Source organism: Lissotriton vulgaris, chromosome 11 (assembly GCF_964263255.1).
Source record: "Lissotriton vulgaris chromosome 11, aLisVul1.2, whole genome shotgun sequence".
In the NCBI taxonomy this organism is placed as follows: domain Eukaryota; kingdom Metazoa; phylum Chordata; class Amphibia; order Caudata; family Salamandridae; genus Lissotriton; species Lissotriton vulgaris.
The window spans coordinates 163878792-163897942 of record NC_141699.1 but is presented as its reverse complement, the minus strand read 5'-3'; the positions used below and the strand labels follow the sequence as shown (position 1 = coordinate 163897942).

The 19151-nt window shown below is 50.1% G+C and overlaps 1 protein-coding gene across 1 annotated transcript in view; it reads right to left on the bottom strand.

Moving 5' to 3' along the window:
• The window catches only part of CCDC63 (coiled-coil domain containing 63), a 137731-nt gene that overhangs the window by 65855 nt on the left and 52725 nt on the right, over positions 1-19151 (bottom strand). The window contains exon 5 of the mRNA XM_086944722.1: positions 17568-17755. Within this exon, the coding sequence (XP_086800848.1) occupies positions 17568-17755 (188 nt within the window). The remainder of the gene's footprint in view (positions 1-17567; positions 17756-19151) is intronic.

Genomic DNA, 19151 nt, shown 5'->3' with positions numbered 1-19151 from the left:
CCGCACAAACTCAACTTGTAGGGCGAGCGCTTTACATGAGCCCCAGTTATAGTACACAAAGTCACATGCACTGTTGAAAGCCAAGGGAAAATCAAGTAATGTGCCCAGAATCACAGGATGTTAAGCGGATGCCAAGACTCAAACCTGATTCCCCAGTTAGCAGCTCTGACTGTAATGCCACATTCTGGGTAGAGGGAAAATGGCAGGCAAACAGAATCCACATGAAAGCTCGCCTCATTATAGACCTGAGGTTCAAACAGGACCTCAAGTTGAGCCAGGTTTAATGCTGGAGCCAGGCTCAAGCTTTCAGTGGTTCACCCACCTCTGCCTTAAACCACAAACACAAACAAGCATTAGAAATGCAATAGGTCTCGCAGCATTAGAGTTAGTGCTTTTAGAATTGTTAATGGGTTTTTTTGTAAATCTTTAGCATGAGGTTGAGGGTGAGTGAGGGTGAGTGAGGGTGAGGGTGAGTGAGGGTGAGGGTGAGTGAGGGTGGGTGAGTGTGAGTGGGGGTGAGTGTGGGTGAGTGTGGGTGAGTGTGGGTGAGGGTGAGGGATTGAGGGTGAGGGGTTGAGGTTGAGTGAGGGGTTGAGGGTGAGTGAGGGTGAGGGGTTGAGGGTGAATGAGGGTGAGGGAGGGTGAGGGGTTGAGGGTGAGGGGTTGAGGGTGAGTGGGGGTGAGTGAGGGTGAGGGGTTGAGGGTGAGTGAGGGTGAGGGTGAGTGAGGGTGAGGGTGAGTGAGGGTGAGGGTGAGTGAGGGTGGGTGAGGGTGAGTGTGGGTGAGTGTGGGTGAGTGAGGGTGAGGGGGTGAGGGGTTGAGGGTGAGGGGTTGAGGGTGAGGGGTTGAGGGTGGGTGAGGGGTTGAGGGTGAGTGAGGGTGAGGGTGAGTGAGGGTGAGGGTGAGTGAGGGTGAGGGGTTGAGGGTGAGGAGTTGAGGGTGAGTGAGGGTGAGGGGTTGAGGGTGAGTGAGGGTGAGTGAGGGTGAGGGGTTGAGGGTGAGGGGTTGAGGGTGAGTGAGGGTGAGGGGTTGAGGGTGAGTGAGGGTGAGGGTGAGTGAGGGTGAGTGAGGGTGAGGGGTTGAGGGTGAGGGGTTGAGGGTGAGTGAGGGTGAGGGGTTGAGGGTGAGGGGTTGAGGGTGAGTGAGGGTGAGGGGTTGAGGGTGAGGGGTTGAGGGTGAGTGAGGGTGAGGGGTTGAGGGTGAGTGAGGGTGAGGGTGAGGGTGAGTGTGGGTGAGGGTGAGTGTGGGTGAGGGTGAGTGAGGGTGAGGGGTTGAGGGTGAGTGAGGGTGAGGGGTTGAGGGTGAGGGGTTGAGGGTGAGGGGTTGAGGGTGAGTGAGGGTGAGGGGTTGAGGGTGAGGGGTTGAGGGTGAGTGAGGGTGAGGGGTTGAGGGTGAGTGAGGGTGAGGGGTTGAGGGTGAGTGAGGGGTTGAGGGTGAGTGAGGATGAGGGGTTGAGGGGGGTTGAGGGTGGGTGAGTGTGAGTGAGTGTGAGTGAGGGTGAGTGAGGGTGAGGGTGAGTGAGGGGTTGAGGGTGAGGAGTTGAGGGTGAGTGAGGGTGAGGGGTTGAGGGTGAGTGAGGGTGAGTGAGGGTGAGGGGTTGAGGGTGAGGGGTTGAGGGTGAGTGAGGGTGAGGGGTTGAGGGTGAGTGAGGGTGAGGGTGAGTGAGGGTGAGTGAGGGTGAGGGGTTGAGGGTGAGGGGTTGAGGGTGAGTGAGGGTGAGGGGTTGAGGGTGAGGGGTTGAGGGTGAGTGAGGGTGAGGGGTTGAGGGTGAGGGGTTGAGGGTGAGTGAGGGTGAGGGGTTGAGGGTGAGTGAGGGTGAGGGTGAGGGTGAGTGTGGGTGAGGGTGAGTGTGGGTGAGGGTGAGTGAGGGTGAGGGGTTGAGGGTGAGTGAGGGTGAGTGAGGGTGAGGGGTTGAGGGTGAGGGGTTGAGGGTGAGGGGTTGAGGGTGAGTGAGGGTGAGGGGTTGAGGGTGAGGGGTTGAGGGTGAGTGAGGGTGAGGGGTTGAGGGTGAGTGAGGGTGAGGGGTTGAGGGTGAGTGAGGGGTTGAGGGTGAGTGAGGATGAGGGGTTGAGGGGGGTTGAGGGTGGGTGAGTGTGAGTGAGTGTGAGTGAGGGTGAGTGAGGGTGAGTGAGGGTGAGGGTGAGTGAAGGTGGGTGAGGGTGAGGGGTTGAGGGTGATTGAGGGTGAGGCGTTGAGGGTGAGTGAGGGTGAGGGGTTGAGGGTGAGTGAAGGTGAGGGGTTGAGGGTGAGTGAGGGTGAGGGGTTGAGGGTGAGTGAGGGTGAGTGAGGGTGAGGGGTTGAGGGTGAGTGAGGATGAGTGAGAGTGAGGATGAGTGAGGGTGAGTGAGGGGTTGAGGGTGAGGGGTTGAGGGTGAGTGAGGGTGAGGGGTTGAGGGTGAGTGAGGGTGAGGTGTTGAGGGTGAGTGAGGGTGAGGTGTTGAGGGTGAGTGAGGGTGAGGGTGAGGGGTTGAGGGTGAGTGAGGGTGAGGGTAGGTGAGGGGTTGAGGGTGAGTGAGGGTGAGGGTGAGTGAGGGTGAGTGAGGGGTTGAGGGTGAGTGAGGGGTTGAGGGTGAGTGAGGGTGAGGGTGAGTGTGGGTGAGGGTGAGTGTGGGTGAGGGTGAGTGAGGGTGAGATCGATCAAACATGGGAAAGTCAAAAGATTACTCCTTTGTGAAATAGAGATGATGGTGAAAAATTTGTGATTGTGGCTGTCTAAGTGCAAAAAGATACCACGTGTGCCATGGTTGATACGGTGGTAAATTAATCAATAAAATGCTGAGCATCAATAAAAGTGCAGCGTTTAATGGACTCAAACTCAATTAGGGTCTAATACGTTTCTAAGGGCGCTCTTTCCGATCGTGGGATGCTTAAGCTGGGTGATACTGGCGGAAGGGTGAGCCAGACTGGTGAACGCAAAAATTACATGCTGCGATCGGTCCACAAAGGATGGGGGCCATGCACGTGTGGACGCTGATGGGGGTCCTATGGAGTACAGATTTAAATCTGTAAGGTAATGTTACTAACGTACGATAAAAAAGTTAAAGTGGGCGGGCGGGAGGTTTTCCTTACCAAAGCTGGAACTGACTAGAAGTAGAGTTCCGATAATAGACTTGTAATTAGCGGTGCCGGAAGACGCAAGGTGAGCGGGTCTTGTGAACTTAATAAAACCATGCTGCAAGCAATGAGAACTGGTAGTGACGACCGGGGTCAGAGGTGTCCGTAGAAGTGAAGTGAGTGATACGGGCACTTAAAATCAGAATTTGAGCTTACCCGTAGGTTGCCACAAAGGATGGGGGCCATGCACGTGTGGACGCTGATGGTGGTCCTATGGAGTACAGATTTAAATCTGTAAGGTAATGTTACTAACGTACGATAAAAAAGTTAAAGTGGGCGGGCGGGAGGTTTTCCTTACCAAAGCTGGAACTGACTAGAAGTAGAGTTCCGATAATAGACTTGTAATTAGCGGTGCCGGAAGACGCAAGGTGAGCGGGTCTTGTGAACTTAATAAAACCATGCTGCAAGCAATGAGAACTGGTAGTGACGACCGGGGTCAGAGGTGTCCGTAGAAGTGAAGTGAGTGATACGGGCACTTAAAATCAGAATTTGAGCTTACCCGTAGGTTGCCACAAAGGATGGGGGCCATGCACGTGTGGACGCTGATGGGGGTCCTATGGAGTACAGATTTAAATCTGTAAGGTAATGTTACTAACGTACGATAAAAAAGTTAAAGTGGGCGGGCGGGAGGTTTTCCTTACCAAAGCTGGAACTGACTAGAAGTAGAGTTCCGATAATAGACTTGCGCGCGGAGATGACTCCTAAATGGGAACAAGCCTTTCACCGTAACACGGCGGGCAGGGGAGGGGGCGGGCAGGACGGAAGGAAGAGAGGGGAGGGGGAGGAGAAATGCGACACGGCGGGAGGGGGCGGAGCGGGTAAACAAAGACGGACGTGCACGCGCACGCGCTTTTAAGGTCAATGCGCATGCGCATAAGCTCAATGCGCATGCGCATTGACCTTAAAAGTCACGGGCACTGCAAGGAATCGCCACGATTCCTTGCAGTGTAGATAAAGAGTGGATAACTCGCAATAGTCTCGCTTGCTCGATGCGCATGCGCATCGACAGGCGAGACCTAAAAATGTATTCAATAATGCATAAAACAAACATAAAATCCTACTTAAAGCACATGCAGTTTAAAACAATAATAAATATAAATTACATGTTACAAATATTATCAATACATTCATAAATAGTTCAAATATAACAAAAAATGTACCCAATAAATAATCAATTTGAAAATGAAATAATTAGAAAAAATGACATCTCAAATAACTTCCTACCTATGTGTCTACAAACCCAGCAACCTGCTCCTAAAATATAAATTACTAATTAAACTATACAAAATAATGTAAAATTAACAAATTTGACTTAAAACAACAAATGACTAATTTACATAATTAATCATCATTAAATATTAACTGTACACTAAAAATTAGTATTAAAAGTAAATTATCATTTACCTAACTACTAACTCTATTCATCAACAAATCCAACAACAGTATAAGTTACTAATTAAACTTTTTTTCAGATGCAGCCACTGAGCACACCTCCATCCACAGGGCCCCTGGCAAGGCTTTCAGCTCATAACATAGCACTGGAAATTCTTCTAGGTTTATGGTAGGATGGTGCAATTGAGCACCCTTCTATGTTGAAAGTCTGGTGGGTGTGAGTGTTTGATTGACTCAGATGCTCCGTCCATCACCACCCCCTTTTGTACCGAAAGTCTGGTGATGCCATTAGGCAATTCCCTGTGTTAAAAGCCACATGATGCCATTGGTGATGATTGAGATCACCCTACAGCAGTGAGGCATCTGAAGTACCTTGCACCAAAATGTGATGGAATTAGTAACAAGTTCCCCGGGGCCTACCGGCCTGAAATCAGTCTTACCCGCACCTCACAGGATGAGAGCCCCTTCCACAGCTGCTGGAGCGGCAGCATTCAATTTAGGTGAGTTTGCTGCACGTGCCCAAGTTGGTAGCACTCAGTGGTTAAAAAGTCCTCACACTCGGTTGCACCTTTGCAGCGATGAGAGGTTCTCACAAGCTCCTCTTTGCAGTGTACTTCTCTGGTTCCTCCCAGGATGGGGTGGGTGATGATATGAAGCTCCTGGTGTGAACCCTTTGCGCAGTGCAGGTGCCTAGGATCCCCCAGTGGCCTCACTCCTCTCTGCGACGACTCTGACCAGGTCACACAATTTGCTGGTCCCTGTGACCTCCTGTGGCAAACGGGGTGAGCCTTTCCTCATGCTACATGGGCTCTGGCCCAATCAGCACAGTAATCTCCTTGTGGCGGCCTCTCCTGGCATACAGACTTGCAGGATACTATCGCATACGAGCAACAGCCCTTACCACATGGAAATTTCACACTGCATCCCTTCCTGGCACACAGGGTTGCCGCTTCCCTCTACACATGGACTTCAGCCGGATTTGCACAGTGATGCTTTTGGCTCAGTTCACAGGGGCCCTCCTCTGGCATACAAAGGTCGCTGACTTCGTTCTGCACACAGGCAATGACCTGATTGGTACAGCAGCCGTCTCCTGACACCTCACAAATGGAATCCACTCAACATGGCTCTCCACTGGATCTCGCTCCCTCCAATGCTCTCCTCCTCCTCACAGAGCACAGTGGTCTCGGCAAGCAGGCCACCACTGGTTCTCTATGCTCCGGTGCAGGTAATCTTGGTTTTCTAGGTGATGTCCCCTCCCCAGCAGGAAACTAGAAGACCTTTGTCCCCAGTGCTGGTCACAGGCAGAAGTCTTTAAAGTCTGAGCCTTAAACATTTATGTTGGGGGCCTGCTTCATTTTTACAGCCCACTCCTCTGCTCTCTTCTTATTCTTGAAAGCAGTCTGTCTCGCTAGAAGCGACACCAAAGCTGATAACACCACAACAAAGGCCATGGGAGTGACTAGAGTTCACACCTCGATGTCAGTCACAGTGATTTGTGTATCAAAAGGTTAGCCCAGGGCCCCAGCCTACTCCATATGATTCCCTTATCGGCCCCATCTCCTTTCTGAGATGAGCCCAGGCCCCTCCCTTGTGACAGCTCACTAAATAAAGAGCGCCCTATGAAGTGTACTGGGGAAACCTGGCTCTCACCTATTCAGTGTGTGTCACACCCAGCTTACACAAAAGCATCTCTACACAAATCTGTCTGAGGGGATTTCTCTACCTCCTCTCTCTGTTTCATCATACAGGCCTGGGTCTACCAAAATGGAACCCAGGGCCTTCCATGTAGAGCACAATCCACAGGCACACATACAACCAGTGCAAGTATACAACTTACACGCACTGCACAGCACTGTACCCTTCATGTACCGTACCACTCACAGGCACACATACATCCAGCACATGCATTTACCATGCATGCACTGCACAGCATGACATCCTAAATGAATTGTACCACTCATAGGCACATATCCACCCAACACATGGACGCCCCTTCGCTGGGGCAGCTGTTGCGCCTAATAAATGTTATTAACATAACATAACATAACATGCACTCACCATGCACACACTGCCCAGTACTGCATTATCCTTGTCTTGTCCTCTTCCCAAGGACATATATGTTAAAATCTAGTTTGCGACATCAACATTATCGGCGCCATCTTGTCCCATTCTAGGTTCATCCGTGCGCGCAAACAGCAGCCATTTTGAATGCCATGGCCTCTCTGCCCATTGCCGATAGCCAGAGCATCTCTCTCTCTCTCTCCTAACCTCGCAAGCATCCCCCGCACGCTGGCAGCCCCCGCTCTCACATGCTCGGGCCATAAAATCCCTCTTTGGCGCAACCCTGCCTCGGAACACCATCCTGTTCCCAGCTCAACACCTCCCTCCATCCCTTTCATGATCCCGTATCCCTTTGATAAAACCCCCTTTCCTCTGTGCTCGATTGTCCTGCTCGTTCCCAGGCCGCCATCTGGCCCTGCGGATGCTGTTTATTGCCCCCATACAGTAGGAAGCTCCCCCATCAAAGGATCCACAACTGATCCAAGCCCCCACCCCATGAGATCCGATCAACCACATGCATTCCGGGAACCGGCGGAATGCCCAGCTGCGTGACAATCATCACCTGTTGTGACCGGGGTGGGGACTTCTACTGTAAATGTGTGTGGGAACGGGCTTGAAGCGGGGATTCCGAGGATGTCTTTCCGTACATCAAAGTATTGACAAAGATGTGTTTCATGCAATAAAACTATAAACCTGTGTATAAGAGGCCAGGCCTCAGAGATGCGGTTAGAGCACCTCAAGAAGATACCCTGTTGTCTGAGTTGACGTGTTCTGCTCCGTCGGAATAAACCTCTGTTTCCTGCCTTTCAGTCTTCAGCGCCTGCCTCTTTGTTTGAAAGATTCGAGTGGTATGAGAGGCGGTTAGCGCCGGGCAATACTTAAAAAGGTTAACGATCAACATCGGCCCTACCTTTTTCTACAATTGGCGCCCAACGTTGGGCCCATCAGTGACACGTGGATCCAGTGGGAGAGGTCCTGACGACAGAGTGAACGACTGCAACGATCGGGAGAGCTTCTGTCCGATAGACCCTCGTCTGACAGCCGATCATCCGAACTTCACCGGTTCCGAGCAGACCACTCTCGAGTGATCTACGGTCCTGACTGGGAACCATCAGGAGTGCCGCGACAGTCACGGAGAATAGAGGTCGATCGGGCGCTGGATTCGGAAGACAAGAAACTGTCCATGCGGTCCGGGTAAGGTCGTGTAACACGACAAATTGCGATGTGATTGTTTGATTGTTTGGAAAATACTAGTATTACTCTTCGAATTGTTGGTTCCTTTTGGAGATTCTCTGTCTGCAAACGGAGAAGAATAGAAAGATTCTCTCTTCCTTTGCAGGTAGTGAAGGGTAGGTAACGTGGACTTTTATCCCCCGTTGTAACCTGTCGTGCCTATTTTTTTCCCCCACTGATTGATTGTTTGCCCGAACATTGTTTGTTCGAGGATTGTTCTCTTGAGATTCTCCCTGTCTGCAAACGGAGAAGAATAGAAAGATTCTCCCTTCCTTTGCAGGTAGTGAGGGGTAGGTAACGCAGACTTTTGTCCCCCGTTGTAACCCGTCGTGCCTATTTTATTCTCCCCACTGATTGTTTGATTGTCCGAACATTGAATGTTCGATATTGGTTCTTTTGAGATATTCTCTGCTTGCAAATAACGTAGAATAGAAATATTCTGTCTAGTCTTTGCAAGTAGTGAAAGGATAGGTCGTGCGGACCTTTGTCCCCTGTTGTAATCTGTCATGCCTATCTTCTCCCCACTGATTGGTAGTTGGTTCAGCCCGGACCGCTTATTAGAGATGAACCATTCAGCTCCACTGGAAGGCACCCCTAATAAGGACATGTTCATGAAGCATGGATTAATCGCCATAGCCTATAGCAAACTAAGGCATAAATATACGAAAAAGGATCAGAAAAGTCAGTGGCCACTGATAGGATCCTTCGATGAAGATAAAATAAGCGAGCTAGAAACAGCCCTTTGTAACAATAAGACAACGCCCACTATGCTTGATAGTCTCGGCATGTGGCGTAAAGAAACAGAACAACGTAAAAAGAGAAACGAGATTAGATTAGAGAAAGAGCTACGGAAAGCAGCTCACGTAGCTGCTAGAAAATTAGAAGAAGAGATAAAGGAGAGAGAGGAAGCCAAACGGAAACAAGAGTCCGAAACATCGAGTCAGTGTCCTGTTAGAACACCCTCTACGCTCTAACCTGAATTACCCTCGAAACAGCGAGCCAACGATGATCTTTTATTAGGTCCTCCGATCATCTACATGCCCCCTCCATATGCCCCTTCCCAACCTTTAGCGCAGCACCCGCTGACTCCAAGCACAGGCGAGAGTAGTACCAGGGCCTCGATCCCCATGGCCTCCGCGCCGGCCGAACCCCTTGTACTAGATACAGCACAAGCAACAATGTTAGATGACCCTGAGACCCGAAAGACAGATTCCACAAGAACGAACAGGTTAAGCAAAGATGAGCAAGCAGGGATCGACAAGGTAGTAAGGACACTAGTAGAACGAAAGGAGAGTGAGGAGCACATCATGGATATGTTCAACTCATATGCTGGGAGCCACAGACGGCATTTTGTTGTACGATTATATTATCATGCCCTAAATGCGTATGAGGACCGATATCGAGACAAAGGTCCCGAGAGCCTAACGACTCTGTATAGAAAGGTCGATATCTGGGATGAGGGCGAGTGTGATGTGCGAACGCTTGAGGTTTTCCGCCACCTCACTGAACAAGGGTTGGAAGCTAAACCTACGACACCTGTAGCGACCGAACCACGAATAGAACAAGCTAGCACCATGATGCCAATAAGAGAGGCTGCCCCCTACTGGTTTCCCCCACGAGGTCAGGGAACACACGATGACGTCAACCACCAAGATACAAGAGGGAGGGTAGTGTATAACTGGGTCTACCAACCATGGGATCGGCAAGATATTCTGACGTTCCGGAAATCTCTGCCCGATTTACGTAAAAACCCCACTGCCTTCTATAGTGAACTAGGTACAGCCCTAGGTTCAATGATTATGACCCTAGCTGACATCGATTTGTTTTTCGGGTTATGTCTGCCAGCTGATGTGTGGAAGCAAATCCGGAAAGTCGACCACCTTGAGCTGGTTGGACATACCTGGTCACAACTCGATGGCATAGATAGACAGCGAGAGCCTGGACAGAAGCCTTTGAAATCCATTTTAGAACTCCCAGACAAAATTATGCAGAAACTGAAAACCCTGATCCCAGAAAAGAAAGTGGACTGGTCGATAGTGACGGCCTGTCGTCAGAAACCCCAGGGAGATGTATCAGAATACTTCTCCCGGTTTGAAACGGTGTTCTCCGATTACAGTGGCCAGGACATGACCACTGCAACCGGACACCATCTGTTTGTCCAGAATTATGTCAAAGGTCTGTCGCAGGAGGTCTCTCAGAAACTGCAGGCCAGCGAGAGTAGTTGGGCAGCCTCCAAACCCGCGGCTATCCTCCAGATGGCCCAATATTATGAGCATCAGAAAAACGAAAACGATAGGGCGACCGAGAAAAAGAAAAAGGACTTGAAGGAGAGGGTGATGATTGCACAGTTGCAAGGGGGGACTGTAGGTCGAGAGCAGTACAAGGGGAATTACCAGACGAATGCCCCTAGGAATCCATCCCCTAAAGACCGTACTCCCGCACCCTATGTTGGACATAAAGATATTAGCGAAGACCAGTGTGCATTCTGCAAGGGATTCGGCCACTGGAAATCCCAGTGTCCGGTTCTGTTGGAGATGAACAAGAATAGGGACCCTAAAGACGTAGCGGGTGGACCGAGAAATAGAGGACAGGGACGAGGGCCCACGAATGATACGAATAATGACAGATCAGGCAGACCGAATACATTTGACCGTCCCCGACAGAACCAGTACCAACAGTCTGACTGTGACGACGCCCACGACTTCGCATAGGACTGCCTAGAGCAAGGGAGGGATCCAGTCGAGCTCTATGTTGACCAGCAAAGTCCTTATGTCACCGCTAAGGTCCTGGGTACGAAGTCTCCATTTTTGGTAGACACTGGCGCGACACGTAGTGCGTTATCTAAACGACTGATTCCAAGGGCACCCTTGTCTGGCTCACTTGTAACATCGATAGGTTTCGATGGAACGCCCTCCACTAACCCTTTGTCCACACCGATCTCCTTTGACCTAGAAAATAACATCACTGACACAACGTTTTTGCTTTCTTCAAATACCCCTGACGCCATTATGGGACTTGACTTGCTGAAACATTTCCGAGCTACTATTAGGTGTTCACAAGATGGAGTTCGGGTCTTTCTGTACGATAATCCGGCTCTGCTCAGACTTTGTCCTTCCCGACGCATGTTTTCCATTTCCGACGCTGACTCGTCCCTACTTGACACTCTGCCTCCGTATCTGTGGGCCAAAACTGACTCGGACGTAGGACGCATGATGATCGACCCAGTGCACATAACTGTTCGACCGGACGCAATACTCCCAAAACTTCCACAATATCGGATATCGCCCGAGGGCGAGAAGGCATTGGTAAAGATTATTCAGTCCCTGATAGACGCAGGAGTGGTAGAGGAAGTAGTTAGCAATGTTTGCAACAGCCCTATCCTACCCATCATAAAGAAGCAAGGAGCGGGAGATGAGAAAGCGTACAGCTTCATCATCGACCTGCGAGAGGTCAACAAAGTAGTTGTATCTCAGTACCCCGTGGTCTCAGACATCACCACTATTCTGACCCTGATTCCTTCCACTGCCACCACCTTCACTGTCATTGATCTAAAGAACGCTTTCTTCTCTATCCCCATCCACCCAGACAGCCGGTACCTCTTTGGTTTCACCCTGAAAGCCCGCTCGTATAGATTCTGTCGAGCACCCCAAGGCTACACTGAAAGTCCCAGCATCTACAGTCAGGCCCTCAAGAGACAACTGGACGCAGTCCAGTTACCAGATGGAGTGGTATTGATACAATATGTTGATGACATCCTTTTGGCGGCCGACACCTCTCCACTTGCAGTCACAGCCACCATCCAACTCCTGCACTTCCTTGCGGAAAATCGCCACAAGGTCTCCAAAAAGAAGCTGCAATTCTGCCAACCCCAGGTCACTTACCTAGGCCACCTTTTGTCCAAAGACGGAAGGAAACTTACTCCCGACCGAATCCAAACCATTTTAGAGACCCCTGTCCCTAAGACTCAGAAACAAGTCTGCTCCCTACTAGGCCTCACTTCCTTCTGCCGACAGTGGTTACCGAATTTCAGCCTCATCGTGAAACCGCTGCTTTCTCTGCTAGCTAAAGATGTTCCCTTCCCACTCCCTTGGACCCCTGAATGTCAATCCTCCTTCATAGAACTAAGAGATGCCCTCTGCTCAGCGCCTGTCCTAGGAACCCCCGACTACACGAAGCCCTTCTCCCTCTACAATCACGAAAGGGAGGGATGTGCTTTGTCTGTCTTGACCCAGTCCATTGGCCCAAAGCAACGCCCATGCGCTTACTTCTCTGGCACTCTTGATCCCGTAGCCAGAGCTTTGCCTGCCTGCCTTCGAGCTGTAGCTGCCGCTGCTATCTCTATCTGACAAAGTGAGGGGATCGTACTCTCGAACTCCCTCACGGTGCTAGTACCCCATGCGGTTGACACCCTCCTGAACCAGACTAAGACGCAACACCTGACGAGCGCACGACTGACTGGATACGAATTGACTCTGCTTGCACCCCACATCACCCTGAAGAGATGCACCACCACACTGAACCCAGCGACTTTGTTACCCCTACCAGAGAACGATCCCAATGTATCCCCTGTACATGACTGCGTGACCATCACGGACGAACAGACTAGGAGTAGGGTTGACCTCAGAGACACAGCCTTCCCAGACCCTGACGGAGAGCTATGGGTGGACGGCTCTTGCATCAAACTCCCCGATGGCACCACCTCAGCTGCTTATGCAGTTACCACAGCCCGAACTGTAGTGGAGACAGCCCGCATCGCACAACGATCTGCACAGGCAGCAGAACTGATTGCCCTCACACGAGCATGTATCCTGGCAGCAGGAACCACAGCAAACATTTACACCGACAGCCAGTACGCCTTCGGGGTGGTTCACCATTTTGGGCTCCTTTGGAAGGAGAGGGGATTCCTGACCTCACATGGCACCCCCATCTTACACGGAGATCTAGTCTCCGCCCTAACTGAAGCAGTCCTTCTTCCCAAACAACTTGCAGTAATAAAATGCCAAGCACACAAAAAGGTGACGGACATCATTGGGCAGGGGAATGCACTGGCTGACATCACTGCCCGAACCACAGCTGAGAATAGGACGACGACACGCATGTACATGACCAGGTCACAAGCAGAGAAATGGACGGACGCTAGGGAAACTATTAGGGACATCCAAATGGCCAGCTCACAACACGAATTGACTGAATGGACACGGGTGGGACTGAAAGATGATGAAGGCTGCTGGCGGACGAAAGACACGAACAAATGGTTGCTACCCGATTCATACCTGATCCCCATACTGACCATGGCACACTCCCCTGCACACATAGGACCAGCCCCCATGACCGAACTTGTCTCCAAAGTTTGGCACAATGACAAGATCGCAGACTCTGCCAGACGTGTGGTTCAACAATGTCTGATATGTTTACAACACAACCCCGGAAAAGGAACTGTAGTACCCCGGGGAGGGTTTGGGGTTCCCAATCATCCGTTTGAAGTCCTGCAGATGGACTACATCCAGCTAGAAAGATGCCAAGGCCTGAAGTATGTACTTGTTGTTGTGTGCGCATTTAGCAAGTGGGTGGAAGCCTATCCAACCCGTGACAACACTGCCATTGCCACTGCAAAGGTACTACTAAAGGAATTCTTCCCTCGTTACGGCCTTTGTCGAATTTTGTGGAGCGACAATGGCCCCCACTTCGTAGCCGAAGTTATCCAACTCATCTTGAAGGGGTTGGGTGTAAAACAAAAGTTCCACGCAGTCTTCCACCCCCAATCTGCTGGACTAGTTGAACGACATAACGCCACCTTGAAACTCAAGTTAGCTAAAATAGTGGCTACCACAGGACTGAAATGGCCAGACGCTCTCCCACTGGCATTGCTCTCAATGCGTTCCACCCCCACCAAACACCACTTGACACCTTACGAGGTCGTTTTCGGCCGGCCCATGAACATCTGGTCTGCACCAAAACCGACATCCATTCATAACGTCCCGGACGTCCTAATGTCTGATTACTTGTACCAGTTGACTAAAACACTGTCTGTTATCCACCAACAGGTGCTGCATGCCATTCCCTATGCTTCCAGGGGTCCCGGGCACACCATCCAACCTGGGGATTTCGTGCTGATCCGGAACTTCCAGCGTGCAAAGAGTCGGGCCCCTGGAAAGTCTTAATCACCACCCGAACAGCTCTTCGAGTGGAGGGGAAGCGCAACTGGGTGCATGCACACCACTGTAAGAAGATCTCCTCTACTATGACGGCGACCGAAGACGTGGCCACCCAGGAAGAGCTCCTGAACAAAGACCGGCCATCTCTGAACTGCTATCCTGATACAGAGACACTTGAATTAGCAAAATTTCCCGATCCCACTGTGCCATCCAGAGAAGGGTATAACCTGCGACGAAAGGAGGGAGCTTCGGCTAAGCAGACCACTGACTAAGTCGTAATTCTCAGAGCGGTGGCCTAACACTACTGAGGCTGTCTGGAGAGAAAGCCAGACGAAGTTTGTGGTTCTGCCCGCTACCGAGCCCCCTTGAAGATGATGGAAGCGCCCGATAAGAAGATGATGGAAGCGCCCGATAAGAAGATGATGGAAGCACCCGGCACGAAGATGATGGAAGCAACCGGACATCCGAAGATTCGCTACAGAAACCCAAAGACTGACAAAATCCACAGTTCAAAGACTATTGCACTTTTTATCGCCCTTCTCTTTTGCCTCCTCCTCATGACCACCCTCTGGATTGTGGAAGAGAGCGCACCAGCTCATGAGACATTCCTGACCACTGCACAGCCTACCACAATGAAAGAACATTATCTGATTTCTCTTTCACCCCAACTCCGAGAAAGTCGAAAGGAGTTTTGGAACAACTCCTTCGTGCAACTGCTGCACCAGCACAATCTTGCAACCAATGCCACCAACTGCTGGATCTGTGGGTTGCTATCCCACGCCACTGGACATTCTATACCCTTCATCCCTTCACCCTTCTCAATTCACGGCTCCTGCCTTGCTTGGCTGATCCTCTTGCAAGAAAGCTATAGGGATAATGCCACCTCCAGCAGAACTATGACACATTTCTTTCGGTATACACCCGTTACAACGCATCTGTTACTCCGCACTACCATTACAACGCGACTTTTACAACGCATACCATTACAACGCATTGCGCTGGGGGGCGCTCTAGGATAGGGAATAAGTATAATTTACTATCCAACACCTTCCCTAGGGTCCACGGGGACTGGAGTTAGAATAGTAAATTATACTTACCACTATCCAGCACCTCAAAGCGCTATGCGTTGTAATGGTATGCGTTGTAATGGTCGCGTTGTAATAGTAGGTAGTTGTAACGGTATGCGTTGTAACATGGTACATCCTATCCACATGGACATCCCCGTCAAAGAGCGGATTGAAATGCAGGTGTTTAACAATCCGACCAGACCCACTTTCTCTACCTCCGGAAACGAACAGCTGCCACCCTGACTGTGGCCCTATCCGTCATCAACGTCACAGGCCTTATGTGCATCGAAGGGCTTGGGACACAGCTGGTAGGCCGCAGCGCTTGCCATATCATCAGAACTTTGGACTCCATTGATCCACCCTCTTTTGTCTCCTCTCCGAACATGTACTTTGTTTGTGGTACAAAGGCTTACACCTGGCTCCCCAAAGGCTGGGGGGGCACCTGTTATATCGCCTTCGTCCTTCCTCCGACCTATGTGGCTCCAGTGAATCATCACAGACAAAAACGAGCCAAGAACATTGAGCAAGCCGACTCCACCGGAGCACAGTTCCTCGATGCAATGAAGGGACTTGTTCCACTCTGGGGCCTGATGGCGAACAGCCGTGCCATCCGACATTTGACCCAGGCAGTTGAAACAACGATGAACATTACAGCTGGCATCCTTACGAACAATACAGCCGAGCTTCAAGCGGTCCGCCTGGTGGCTCTCCAGAACCGCCTTGTTCTAGATGTGGTTCTAGCGGATCGTGGAGGAGCTTGCCGTATCATTGGGTCCAGCTGCTGCACCTATATACCGGACAATTCACCCTCAGTGTACAAAGCCATCAAACATCTCCACAGACTTTCCTCAGAAGTTCACCAGGAACAAGAAGAATGGTCGCTTGGTGGTTGGTTCTGGAGTACTGTGAAGAACTGGGGGTGGAGGTTATTTACGATCATACTGATACCCGTTGTTGTAATATGTGGGTTCTGCCTAGGGATTCAATGCCTGCCACCTCTGTGTTCATCATGTGCAAATTGTATCTGCCCTAAGACTCTGGACTTCGAAAAAGAACGCATGAGAGCATTGTACGATGTCGAGGTTAGGAACTTGATGAAGATAGATATTGATTAAACAAGCTGGCTAGATATGTTGAAAAGGGAGGACTGTTAAAATCTAGTTTGCGACATCAACATTATCGGCGCCATCTTGTCCCATTCTAGGTTCATCCGTGCGCGCAAACGGCAGCCATTTTGAATGCCATGGCCTCTCTGCCCACTGCCGATAGCCAGCGCATCTCTCTCTCTCTCTCCTAACCTCGCAAGCATCCCCCGTACGCTGGCAGCCCCCGCTCTCACATGCTCGGGCCATAAAACCCCTCTTCGGCGCAACCCTGCCTCGGAACCCCATCCTGTTCCCAGCTCAAAACCTCCCTCCATCCCTTTCATGATCCCGTATCCCTTTGATAAAACCCCCTTTCCTCTGTGCTCGATTGTCCTGCTCGTTCCCAGGCCGCCACCTGGCCCTGCAGATGCTGTTTATTGCCCCCATACAGTAGGAAACTCCCCCATCAAAGGATCCACAACTGATCAAAGCCCCCACCCCATGAGATCCGATCAACCACATGCATTCCGGGATCCGGCGGAATGCCCAGCTGCGTGACAATCATCACCTGTTGTGACCGGGGTGGGGACTTCTACTGTAAATGTGTGTGGGAACGGGCTTGAAGCGGGGATTCCGAGGATGTCTTTCCGTACATCAAAGTATTGACAAAGATGTGTTTCATGCAATAAAACCATAAACCTGTGTATAAGAGGCCAGGCCTCAGAGATGCGGTTAGAGCACCTCGAGAAGATACCCTGTTGTCTGAGTTGACGTGTTCTGCTCCGTCGGAATAAACCTCTGTTTCCTGCCTTCCTGCCTTCCAGTCTCGAGCGCCTGCCTCTTTGTTTGAAAGATTCGAGTGGTATGAGAGGCGGTTAGCGCCGGGCAATACTTAAAAAGGTTATCGATCCACATCAGCGCAGATACACTATCCATGTGCTTTGCAGCACTACACGCCAAACAAATGTTGGCCAAGGGTGAATTAAGCACATAGCAGTGAAACTTTAAAATAAGTGAGCCTGTCGGCCTCACTCCAGTGACAGAGATTAAAAGAGACCTGTTCACTCCTACTGATCACTACGCAGTATGCTGCCACCACTGCTTTTGTGCACCTAATACCGTGGTGAAGGCAGAAGCCACTCAACACTATGAGTGTAGAGCTTTGGGCTCCCCTCCCGGTACAACAAGAACACAATCTGTTAGACAAGCTTATGTCATGGCACACATGCATCATCCTTGTTTTCCTATAAATCAGCATTAGGGATCCAGACATCAACACAATTGGGCACTCAGGGCAGGGGTGCATGTCCATTACCGTGCAGAGGACTTTTCTGCCCCAAAAGTTAGTGTCTTGTTGCAACTCACTAGTATAGAACAGCAGCACAAACAGGACTTTGCTATGCATTAAAGAAGCCCAAGTTTTACAATTGTTTTATGTACTCTGTGTACATGTTCAATACCTTCTCTTTTCCTTCGTATTTCTGGTTCACCAAATTCTAAGCGTTCTGAAGTTTTGATCCTCATGAAATCCTTTAATTTTTTCTCGTGGTCCAAGTTGCGTATGAGCTCTGTGAGCTCGATGTGATACATTGCAATTTCTTTGGCATGCCTCTCCTTTATGGCTGCAATCCTTGCTCCTGCCTCTGAACTAAACAGAAAAAGATATTGATAACATATTCATTCATTGCAGTATACCCTCACTAATGCTATGAGACACATAGTAGACACAGGTTTAACAGAAAATATAGTATGTGTATAAGGACATGGACAATTTGCTAACCATGCTTTACATCTCTCACGTCAATTAGAACATTGGTATGCATAGAGCTCTAATGCAAACAACTGAGCAGCAGCCTTGTAAGAAATTGAGACATTGTTTGGGAGAGGTAGAAGCCCAACTCAAATAGTAAACACAATACATATCAAGGCAAACAACAGAAGTCCCTAAATTAACCAGTGCTAGGTAAGTTGGAACAAAGTAATTAGGCTTAACTTAGTGGCAAAGTGTAAAGTATTTATTCATCACACAAAAAGTAATAAAGTGAAAACAAAATATAAGAAAAATCTGAAATTAGAAAATGAAACTACATTTTAATAAATAAATCGACACCAACATTATCAAAATCCAATCAGTAGAACCAGAGATTTCTAACGTTTTAGGTACAAAAAGTGTCCAAAAGGTACAAAATGCATCTGTGGGTAACTGGTCTCATTAGACCAGGACAAAGCGACAAGTTTAGGCAGACTGTGATGGAGCACAGGCCAGGTCCAGGGTGAAGTTCTGCCTGCTGAGAGTGGTACCTTATGTCCTTAATGCAAAGTCTGTATGGAATTGCTTTGCAGGGCCTTGTGTCGCTCGTCGTCAGGTCCAGTGAGACCATTGGGTCACTGCTGCAGAGCTCTGTATTGCTCTGCTTTGGATCTGGTGTAACCCTAAGATGAGATTGGAGTGCCGCTGCTTTGTGAGGCTGTGCATCAGTCGGCATCTGTCCCGGTGAAGGCTTCGATTCGGAGCTGTGCAGCTTTACAGAGCCCTGCTTCGCTTTCTATCAAATCTGATGGAACATTTACTTAGGAATGTAGTATTAGACTCTGATGCCAGCCAATGGCCCTGGACCTGAGGGCACCACTTGGAGATCAGGACTCACTCCAGCAGAGGCCAGCAGGAGGGCTCAGGCAAGTCAAGTTAGTGCTCGTCAGATTGGCAGTTGCTGGGCAGGCCTCTGGGAGCGTTTTGTGACCTTGTAGCTTACTCAAGAGGTCAGCCCACTGACCCTTGGAGTCATTCTGGGTAGCCTAAGATCAAGGGAAGCAGGCCCAATCTTCCTTCTTCAGACTGCAAGGCAGCCCGTCAACAGCATGACAGTCCTTCTTCTGACCTTTCCACAGGTTCAGGAGTCTTCTGATGAGTGGGTCTGAAGGTCCCATGTTCATGTATGGTGCCAGCCTTTGTGTGGGGGCATTCCCTGACCTACACTCAAAACTGGTTGCGGTCAGTTCTTCCCCTAGTCATGGCTCCACACTCTAGGGTGACAATGGCAAGG